This window comes from Astyanax mexicanus, chromosome 5, assembly GCF_023375975.1.
Source record: "Astyanax mexicanus isolate ESR-SI-001 chromosome 5, AstMex3_surface, whole genome shotgun sequence".
NCBI lineage: Eukaryota > Metazoa > Chordata > Actinopteri > Characiformes > Acestrorhamphidae > Astyanax > Astyanax mexicanus.
Window position 1 is genome coordinate 1,025,527 of NC_064412.1, and position 11,974 is coordinate 1,037,500.

Below are 11,974 nucleotides of genomic sequence, written 5' to 3' on the forward strand. Positions count from 1 at the left end.
TGAATTGGACACGTCCAGGTAGCCAGTGTTGGGAAGGTTACTTTTAAAATGTAATCCCTTACAGATTACTGATTACATCACTCAAAATGTAATTTGTAACGTAATCAGTTACATTACTTCAAGTGAGTAACGTAATCTGATTACTTTGGATTACTTACAATATTGTCGTTTTTTAAGCCTGAATGAATGTAGCAACCACATATTGCATATTATTCTTTTATTTTTCTTTCCAGTTAACAAATAGATAAACAAATAAAACAGCCTTTTCAATCACTCTATAAAAATACTTATGAAACCATTTCATCAAACATTTTTATGAAACACTTCTATAAATTGATGATAAAACAATTTAAAACCAAACAATGTAACAACTGTAAGCTGTCTACTTGCAGGTTTGCCACCAGTGTTAATTTTGACAACAAATTGTGATTTAGTCTTAGTTATAGTCTTGTGACGAAAATAGCATTTAGTTTTAGTCACAATTCAGTAATTTAGTCGACTTAGTTTTAGTCAACTTAATGTCATAAGAATATAGTCGACTAAAATTACAGTAAATTTAGTCGACTAAAATGTAAAGGGTGTAAATGTAAATGCTTTTTCATCAGTTCCCTTGAATTATTAACTATACACTTATACGAAATGAAACGTTTAATAAACACTTGAGTAATATTGTTAATGTTTGAATGTGAAATATATTTATATATGATTTAATGTATATTATTATTATTATTATTATAGGTGTGTGACTATATATATTTTACATTTAAAATTTTGCTCTAGAAATCAGGTCATAAAACATCTGAATAGTTAAATTATAGTTTGAACAGAGCTGTAGATGCAAAAACAGCTTTTAAATGATCTAGTTTTATCTCCAGCACTAACCCAGCACACCTACTGGAGCTACAGTCTATAAATGAGATCAAAAACACACACTCACACACTGTCCTGTAGAGATGCTCTCAGGATGTACTGAGAGACTTCATGAGTTAAAGTGAGAAACTTATGAGAAAGTGCTGTAAGGAACTTTACACAGACTTTTGGGTTCATAGATTCACTTATTTTATTGTTTTATTTTGGATATATTATTGAGTTTCTTTCTGACCTGTTCCTGCTTTAACACTAGCTATATCTTTCCCACTGTGAGACTAAGCAGATTATCTGATCTTAATGAGTTAGGGTTCTGTATCAGTTCTGTGTTTTAGTGCACTGCCGAGTTAAACACACCATCAGCTCATGAAATAACATCAGTATTAAAACGCGGATCTCTGCATGGAGATCTGTGTGACTCTGCTCTGCAGAAGCTGAAAGATTAGTGGTGTTTTTACCGGAGATGGAGTCGCTCCACGCGGTTTACACGTTATCTTGTTTTTCGCGACGTCAAAGGAGAAATATATCGCCTCTCCTCTCTCTCTCTCCCTGCTGAACACTGTGGAGTTAACTTCCAGTCGAGCTCCGTAACGACAGTTTAATTCCCGGGTTTGTAACTGAGCGCGCGGCGCTACTGCAGGAGAGGCGGGTACTGATTGGATGAGTACCCCGCTTATCCCGCCTCTCCACCTTCGCTAAAGTAGCAGTGATTGGATCTCTTCCTAACTGGTCACTACCTTTCACAGAACTAAATCAGTTCTGATTGGATTTCGTCCCTGCCAAACATTTTCGTCTTGTTTTTATTCGTTGACCAAAATGTCAGTTAATTTCGTCTCGTTGTGTGTGCGGAGCCGCTGTCTGCCCCTCCTACCTGTGTGTGTGTGTGTGCAGCGAGATGGGACGAGGGGCAGACCGTTCCCTGTCCTATCAGAGCGATTTCACCGCAAAATGTTATTTGCGTTTTGTCAGTGTTGGATTGGAAGAGCAAAAATAGGAAAGTACCGCAATGTAATCCTTTAATTTTAGCAGAGTAACTGTAATCTGATTACCATTTATTGAAGCAGTAACTGTAACGGATTACAGTTACTTATAATTTGTAATCTGATTACGTAACGCCGTTACATGTAATCCGTTACTTCCCAACACTGCAGGTAGCTGCACTGTTAAAATAACAATCCGCAGCCATGCAAGGTGTACTTTTCCCATTGTTATAATAGCAAAGACACACTGACATGCCCTAAATCAAGCTGTGCGTTTTTTCTGGTCTTTCCTTGTGTTTCTATCTTTTTCTTGTTGCCCTGTTTTTTTAGTCATGTGCTTTCTAGCACATACCCACTCTGTGTTCTCCTTGTCTCTGTCTTCTGTGCTCTCTCATGTGTCATTTTTAGCTGTGCCCCCTTGTTACCTGTCCCAAGGTGTTTCCTGTTACTTCCCTTTGTTTCAGGGTCCCTTGTCAGTTCTTTGTGTGTGTATAATGTTGGTCAGGTTGCATGTTTTTGTTTTTCCTCAGTCTAAGTGTACTCAGTGTTTCCTTGTTCTTTTAGTTCTGGTTTATTGTTTGTTTAATTGTTTTTTCTTTGTTTAATAATTAATATAACTCACAATTGCATGTACCTCTGTGTCTCCCTTTCTAAACAATCCTGATAATGGTGCACTGTTGCAGGCTCTATAGATCGCCTTTAGATCACTAAAGTAGTAAATCCCTTAAAATCTTAAAACAAGGATTTGAACATGACTAAATTAAATAATTTGGTAACAATTATCCTCAAATACTCGCTTACAAATCCAAAGAGGGGGCTCAGAGTGATCGAATCCTGTTCATGCAGCTTGCCATCCATTGTCCTTGCTCTCTCTGGGTGGGTACAGTAGATGGCGATCTCTCTTTCCCCTCATCACTCCTAGGGTGATGTGGATCAGCACAAGGCTGCATCTGTGAGCCGATGTATCAGAACCGAGTTGCTGCGCTTTCCTTTAAGCATTACTCAGCAATGCTGCATCAGCAGCAGTTCAAAAAGAGGTGGAGTCTGACTCCACATGTGTCGGAGGAGGCGTGTGCTAGTGTTCTTAACCCTCCTGGTGTTGGAGCATCACTAGTGATGAGTGGGTTGGGTAATTGCCCGTGTAAATTGGGGAGAAAATGGAAAAAAAAGAAATACAATGAAAAATAAAAATAAATCAAAAGAGTAGCTTTGGAACAGCTTTCTGTAGCACTGTGGCTAATTCCGTCTCACCTCAGAGATGAGTAAAGACAGAGAAGAGATAAGACTGGGAGACTCATCCTCACTAAAAGCAGTTTCTGTAGGATCTTCTGCCTTGTCTCTACTTCCACGTCATGCCGCCATGCTATCGATTAGCTCTCCGGCCAAAGAGAGGATCCCACTCCTCTCTCGGGAGCCGGCTGCACTGTCCTCACAGGCAGGATAATGAATCTCACTTCAGGGGATTGGTTAAAAGGAGCTGCTTGACATTTATTTCCCTTATTGATCACTGGCTAGTTGAAGGGGAGTGGTGGCTTTAATAGGGCGCTGCCGCTGCCAGCTTTCATTACCTGCCATTAAGGTGAGACCTTGTTAGTTGGGAGGACTTTGAATGAATCGGCAGCCTCGTCAAAACGCCTGATCTATTTTTAGTTTTTTTTTTAGCTCTGCGGCGATATTGCTTATCCTGCAGTTAAGACTGTGCTTTGTTAATGAGGCGTCCACTCCATCCATTCTATACACCTTATTCTGCATGATCACAAGAATTCTGGGTAATGCTTTATAATACAGCCCACGTTTTAGAGAATAAGTTCACTTTACTTACAGTGTAACTTATTTACAGTTTAAAATACTTACCGGGTCCTACAGGTACTTAACTGTAGATATAAAAAATAAATAAAGAACAAAAGAACAACCAGGGAAGCAGCTTTACAGGATAAAGTGTGCAATAGGACACCAGGAGCAAGTCAAAGGCAAGAACATTGAGAAAACTCAAGCATAAAAGGACTGAAGATGGGAAGCTTCTACCATCAACAATTAATAAAAACAAAAATTCTTGTGATTTTGGTCTATTAATAAATACATTTTCTTTAAAATCTCAGCATTTCGTATTGAATTGTTATTAAAGATATAGAAATATATATATAATAATAATGCATGAATAAAATAAAAATTATACATAAATAAAACATAATTAAAAAATGATATTTTATATATTTAAAAGAAAGAACTAAATTAATTAGAATAAAAGTTATGTTACAGAATAAAAGTGGTTTAAACTGTCTGCTAGTGCTCTGTCGCAAAGGCCATGTTGCCCAGACAGAGACATAGTGATGATGATAAAACTGGCACTCATCAGAACCACCCCAGAATGGAAGAGCGAGCGTTTCCTCTGTTGTACAGAATAAATTCATCAGAGTTACCAGCCTCAGAAACCACAAGTTAACAGACATCTCTCTAGATTAGAGCACCTATATGCTTCTTTACAGAGTATTTTGGTTTGTTTAACACTTTTTTTTAGTTACTACATGATGACAAATAAAAACATTTAATGAGATGGTATGTCCAAACTTTTGACTGGTATTGAGGGGCTCCATATAACTTTAATAAAAGAGCAAATGTATGGATTTTTTTTAGGGTGGATGTGTTAAAATGAGCTCCTTCAACCACAAACGCATTGCAAATTTCCCTGTTGTGGGATTAATAAAAGGTAATCTTATCTGATCTGATCTTTAAATTGATCTTAGGTGTAAACTGGACAATGTCGATTCACCTCATGCACCACACGTGATGTGAAATCACAATAAAATCTCCTTGACTCCTTAAATCCTTAAGAAGAAACAAACTTTTAAAAGTAGGAGTGGTAGAATAAAAGCAGATCGACTGAACGTCTTATTTTAGGCCTTCAAGCTCCGTAATACATCATTATAAACCACAGATGGTCAGTAAGATGTAAAACTGTATAAAAAAAGCTGAATTTGCCACTTTCAAGGCCTTGTTTCGTAAGAAAATCAATAGAAGCAACAGAGACACAATCCCTCAGCTGCAGCTTCCAGCTCCTGGCCTTTACCTGCTCGACCTCCGGATCCGGACTGATATTAATGTTCTTCATTACAGAGCAGCAGACGAGTGCCGCCGCTGTAGAGGTGCCTGGTCTCCTCACAAACTTCCAGCGTCCAAAACCGAGGCTATAGATTCCAGTCCTGCAGCTCATTAATCAGCTTCTCAGACTCTCAGACTCTCAGACTCTCAGACTGGCCTCCTTCTTCTTCTTCTCGGTTCCGGTCCAGAACGTCTCTTTCCTTCAGCAGAGAGTCTCTCATTAGCCCAGCCAGACCGATTCCCTCCACCTCCACCAGCCTAATCCTGCTGTTTTTTATCATTTATTCTGTTTTCTTTACTCCTGTATCACTCCACCTCCTGTCCAATTTGTTTTATCGCTCATATTGACTTCCTCTTGTTTGGCTTTGGGAGCTCCAGGGCTATGGCATCATTTTACTGCAAATAGTCGAGAGCGAAGTTTTTGAATGCAAGAGCCTATTTAATGCAGCGCTCATGGATTTTATTTGCTCACGTGTAAAATATAGGTGTGCTCTCACAAATTTACCATGCTCTCTCTCAGATTAACTCTCCTCTTGTAGGAATTTGCGTGAGCAAGCATTATGAGGCATTACGAATTTAATTGGTCAAATCCTGTTGCCACGTCTGATTGGCTGAAGAAATTTGGCAGCATTGTTGCAGTGAAAAGCTCGGCGCTTGAGCAGTGAACGCTCCGCGAGCTCATGGGGGGAAGTTGAGCGCGAGAGCGCACACTCTCAAAACATTAAGAACAGCCAGATAGCACACGAGGATGATATATCTGAGAGAGAGTGCAGATTCGTACAAGATGAGAGTTAATCGGAGAGAGAGCATAGTAAATTTGTGAGAGCACACCTATATTTTACACGTGAGAAAATAAAATCTGTGAGAGCTGCATTAAATAGACTCTTGCATTCAAAAACTTCGCTCTCGACTTTTTGCTGTATAATGAAGAGGATGAATGTAAGTGAAAATGCTGGACCAAATTCACTACTCTAAAATTATTAATGCTCTAATGCTTTATTCTGGCGAGCCAGCCAGGAAGGAGGAGGCAATCTGACAATCAAAATTTCTAATATTAGTTTAGTGACACAATTTTTTTTTGAAGCATACGACATGTCATTATTATATATATAGAATATGTAGAACATGATTCATATGTTGTTTGGTTTGGATTGGAAGCAGGTTAAAGATGTGTACGGTTTAGTACTTAGAATTTTTATGTTTGATGGACATTTTTATAAAATGTTTTTTCTTTTAATAAAAACAAATAAAAGTTGTTGGTGAAATGCGAGAAACCCAGTCAGATGGTTCCCCTGTCCAGCACACACCATGAAATCTTATTTTTCTTAATCCAACACATATAACAACGTTATATGTGTCTTGTAGAGGAATTGAATTGTATACACCCTGTAATTTACTGGGAAAATTCCTTGCAATATTTGAACTAAACCTCTCTTCCACTTGCTTTACATTCTCTCTCTCTCTCTCTCTCTCTCTCTCTCTCTCTCTCTCTCTCTCTCACTCACTTTACATTCTCTCTCTCTCTCTCTTTGTTCTCTCTCTCTCTTTCTGTCTATCTTTACATTCTTTCATACTCTATTTATGTTCTCTATTTTTCTTTAGGTTCTTACTCACTTTACATTCTCTCTTATTCTCTCTTCTTCTTTACCTTCTCTTTCAATCTCTCCCTATTTATATTCTCTCCCTATTTACATTCTCTCTCTTTCTTTACTCTCTCTTTACACTCTCTCTCTCTTTACTCTCTCTTTACACTCTCTCACTATTCCTCACTTTACACTCTCTCTCTCTCTATGGCCTACTTTACATTCTCTCCTTACACTCTCTCTCTTTACATTCTCTTTCTATTCCTCATTTTTTTAAAACTTTTTTTACATGCTCTCTCTTTTCAATCTATCTCTCTCTCTCTCTCTCTCTCTCTCTCTCTCTCTATTTATATATATATATAGTAAATATATAGTTGATCAGTGCGGAGCCTCTTTGACAGTACAGATAATTTGTGAGAGTACTCTCGGTTGGTGTTCTTTGGATCCACTGCCTCAGTCCCGCCCTCCTCTTTATCCATCCCTCACTTTCACTTTTCCTCCAGAGTTAATCCCGTGTTCGGCACGGCGGGCTGCACTCCGGCACACCCACCATATGCCCACGTCCATTTCACATTACAGAATCAGCAATCAGCCGGCAGATAGCCGCTGACTCACCGAGACTCAGCCCGGCTCCAGCGGTCTGATATTATTCCCGTCACAGCGGCTGCCTCCCGCCGGTACCTGCGGCACAGCCGAGTGTTAAAATCAGAATAACACTGCAGAATCTGATTCCTGCGTCTGTTTACTGTTTACTAGATCTGGAAAACTTCAAAACCCAGCCGAGAAGTGCCGTAAACGTGAGGGAGGGCCAGGGAGTCGTGCTGCTCTGTGGAACCCCTCTGCATTCTGGAGGTAAGATCAGTTTTATTACAGATACACTGTTATTTGACACATAATATAAAAATATAGTGTCATTACTTAAAAATGGAACATCTTAGCTAACAAAAAACATTAAAAAAAAACAATGTTTTGAGGGCTGACATTACGGAAAAGATAAAAGTAACATTCCCAAAACTAAAATTTAAAAGTCTAACACATATTACATTGCAGCTCCTTTACTAATAAATAAAAGCATTTTAAGAGCATCTAGAAAACCTGACAGATTAAAGGTTATTAGTACTTGAGTAAAAGTACAGTATTGAAGTAAAAATAATACTCCAATACAAAGGGAGTACAAATAGAGTATGTAAGCACTTAAGAACAGTAGTGATTTGAAAAAAAAAATACTCCAGTAGATACAGATACAGTATTTTAGTACTTAAGTACAGCAGTGACAATAAAAATAATATTCCACTAGATACAGATAAAGCATTTTAGTACTTAAGTACAGTAGTGCAGTAGTAAAAATAATACTACAGTAGACACAAATACAGTACTTTAGTACTTAAGTACAGCAGTGACAATAAAAATAATACTCCAATAGAATACAGATAGAGTATTTTAACACTTAAGTACAGTACTGTAGTAGTGAAACATAATATTTCAGTAGATACAGAGACAGTATTTTAGTACTTAAGTACAGTAGAGAAATATACATCTCTTGAAAAAATGAAGAGAGTTTCTAATTCAGTTTCTCTGATTTGTCTATTTATAGGTTTATGTTTGGATAAAAAAAAAAACTTTGTTGTTTTATTCTATAAACTACAGACAACATTTCTCCCAAATTACAAATAAAAGTATTCTCATTTAGAGCATTTATTTACAGAAAATGAGAAATGACTGAAATAACAAAAAAAAAAGATGCAGAGCTTTCAGACCTCAAATAATGCAAAGAAAACAAAGTTTTAAGAGTTCAGAAATAATCAATATTTGCTGGAATAACCCTGGTTGGTTTTTAAATCACAGTTTTTTTATGCTTCTTGGCATCATGTTCTCCTCCTCCACCAGTCTTACACACTGCTTTTGGATAACTTTATGCTGCTTTACTCCTTGTGTAAAAATTCAAGCAGTTCAGTTTGGTGGTTTGATGGTTTGTGATCATCCATCTTCCTCTTGATTATATTCCAGAGGTTTTTAATTTGGTGAAATTGAAATATACAGTATTTTAGTATTTGAAGTACTTATACATACACACTATAAATCTCTGGTTATTAGGAGCTCCTCTGTACGTCTGAATCACATCTGTTCTCCTCAGACTCATTCAGTGTCTCTCTGGGCAGCTGACACAACTCAAAAACTGGCGCTGTTATTCAGGCATAGGTAATTAGAGAGGAGTCACAGTGGGCCGAATGGAAATGAAGGACCAACAGTGTGAGACATTCATTTCATTTCATTCTGAGATCGGAGCAATTACGCCAACAGATGAGACGGCAGAAATTAGAAGACGGAGGATTTGTTTCACAGGCCTGCAATCAGGATTTACGGAGATAATTAATCTGTGATTAATCATTTGTCTAGTTAGAGGACATGAATCCCAGTGTGTAGCGGAGACGTCCTGACGTAAGGGCTTCACATTTCTTTTTTTTTTTTGCACATAGAGTACAGGCCAAGAGTTTGGACACACCTTCTCTTTTTCAGTGCGTTTTCTTTATTTTTTATGGATATTTACATTGTAGATTCTCACTGAAGCATCAAAACTATGAATGAACACATGTGGAGTTTTATCTACTTAACAAAAAAAAGGGTGAAATAACTGAAAACATGTTTTATATTCTAGTTTCTTCAAATATAAGACCATTCTTAATCAGACACCCCCTTATTTGTCTCGTCTATTGCACCGTTTACCTACCATGTATAACACTCGGTCCTCTCTTCGTATTTTGCTAACAATTCCTCAAACCAGATCTATACCTGGCCGTGCATCATTCCAGTCAGCTGCTGCCACAGACTGGAATGCACTACAAACTCACCTCAAACTGGTTACTTTTATCTCCGTCCCAGCCTTCAAACGTTTTATTTCCCACCATCTCACGGATCCCTGCAAATGTTTCCCCTCCATCTAATCCTTCAGTTTACTTTCCTGCCTCTATACCTAGGCCTGCTGATTTAATGGTTTTTAATGTTTTTTCTTATCCTGTTTTTATGTTTTTGTTTGTTGTTTTTTTTTTTTTTTTTTTTTTTTTTTAAGTGTTACTTATTTGTGTTTTATGTCAGGCCATCACTGTAAATAAGAACTTGTTCTTAATGATCTGCCTGGTTAAATAAAGAAAAAAAAAAAAAAAATTAGCCCCCCTTTGCTCTGATTACTGCTTTACACACTCTTGGCATCATTCTCTCAATGAGCTTCATTTAAGAGGTGGCCACCTGAAATGAAAAGTTTTCCAACAGTCTTGAAGGAAGGAAGGAGTTCCCAGAGGTGTTTATTAGCACTTGTTGCTCCTTTGTCTTCTTCACTCTGTGCTCCAGCTCACCCCAAACCATCTGGATTGGGTTCAGGTCCGGTGACTGTGGAGGTTCAGCTCATTTTTTATTAAGTACATAAAACTCCACATGTGTTCATTCATAGTTTTGATGCTTCAGTGAGAATCTACAATGGAAATAATCATGAAAATAAAGAAAACGCACTGAAAAAGAGAAGGAGAGTCCAAACTTTTGGCCTGTACTGTATTTATTTTATTTTATTCAACATTGGCATTAATACAAAAGCAAAGTCTACATTTATAAAAGAAAAGGAAGAAAACATGCTTTTAAAGTTAAGAGTGACTTGCATTTTTGTGTTAATTGTTTTATGCACATGACACACAAGATCTCTTCAGGATTTCTGAGGTGGATTTTTACTCAAAAATTGCAGTAATCATCATGCATTTCTTCTATTGCTTTAGAAAGCTTGTGCTAAATTTATCAAAGCAGCTGAACAGATGCTGTACTGTACCGAACCCAAACACAGCGTCGGTTCTCCGTCGTCTCTAATTACGTTCTTGCGGAGACTCTGCAGGTAAAACCGTGGAGCTTCTAACTCAGAAACTCATTGGAATGGATTTTTGCAGACCGTGCCCTCGCCCTCTTCTCACCTGCACGGCCTCCATTTATTGTTTCATTTGAATCATTTTGTTTTCAATTAGACTCAAATCTGCCGGCAAATGGAAATGTACTCTCAGAATTGGAGCCTCAACCCAATTGGAAAGCAATATATTTCTCAGCAGAATGCATTCCCTGCTCCGAGCGAGCAATCGATAGCACGTTTATCATGTTTAAAATGCGACGGAGGACGCTTAGCGTGATGCCTGTCATCAGCTAGTTTGCATTTTTAGCCGGAATAAAGGTTTTCAGTTTTTAGAAAAGAGCTGTAGAGCTGGGAATTAGAGAGACACATGGGGAAAATGGTGTTTTGTGAATCTAAAGTATTTGATTTGGTTTGGACAAACATGGGAAGTTTATTCTGCCCTTGTGGCTTTTAGACACAGAACAGTTTAGATGCCTTTCTTAGGTTCAATTCAGCCCAAGTTTTAGATTTTGACCAAATCCAATGTTTATTTTAGGCTATCATTTTATTATAAGCCATATGATTTTTGTCAGTTCCACTTTCACCAAAAAAATGCCATCATTTGAGATGTAAAAGCTTCCAGAATTTGTACATTTTCATGAAATTTATCATGTTTTGATCAGAATTTTACACAGTGCCTTATTTTTGAATGTACAGACTTCAAATCAATTCCCACAAGAGTTTTCTTTTCAGTAATAGTTAGATTATATGAGTGTATATAAGTTAAAATATAAGGATTTTGATGATTGTTCATCTAATGACTTATTATTACTATGACAGAATACATGAGCAGCACCAGGTGGATTTATTTTTTGGATATTCCCATAACTACGTTCTGCTGGAGGGCTGGCTGTTTCTTAGCTGTTTCTCTGGACACTACTGGATTTATTCAAATGTTAATTGGTTTCATACCTCATAAAAATATTTTAGAAGCATTAGAAGTAAATATTATTTGCTGAAAAAAGTGTTTTTTAGGGGGTAGAGGCATTCATAGTTATGAAACGGTCCGCAAGCCCCGAACTATGGCGGTTTTCCATTTCCCACAAGCCGTAAGTTGCAGGTTCTGCTGCTGTGAGCGAATGGAATCACCTCAATGGGCGGGGCTTATATCCAGCAGCCAATAACCGACTAGTCCCCACCCACCCAGTGTCAAAACTAAACCAGAAGCGCAGCTCAGAGCAGAAAAAAAAAACTGAAAAAAAAAAAAAACGGAAAGTGCAAAACCATTGGTACCACTTTAAAATAAGACTACCTTTATAAAGGGTTTATAAATGGTTTACAATTAGTATATTAATGGATACTAATTAGGTTGTAAATGCCTTAAAAATCATTAATAATCAGTTATAACACATACGTAGAAAGGACAACGATATAGATGCTGTGGGTTCACTATTTGGCAAACAACAGGTAATTGTTGTCCTTTCTACGTATGTGTTATAACTGATTATTAATGATTTTTAAGGCATTTACAACCTAATTAGTAACCATTAATAAATTAATTGTAAATCGTTTATAAACCCTTT

The 11,974-nt window shown here is 37.4% G+C and overlaps 1 protein-coding gene across 1 annotated transcript in view; it reads left to right on the plus strand.

The window, feature by feature from the left end:
* The window catches only part of cntn3b (contactin 3b), a 178,600-nt gene that overhangs the window by 79,785 nt on the left and 86,841 nt on the right, over positions 1–11,974 (plus strand). The window contains exon 5 of the mRNA XM_022662736.2: positions 7,286–7,381. Coding sequence (XP_022518457.2) covers positions 7,286–7,381 — 96 coding nt within the window. The remainder of the gene's footprint in view (positions 1–7,285; positions 7,382–11,974) is intronic.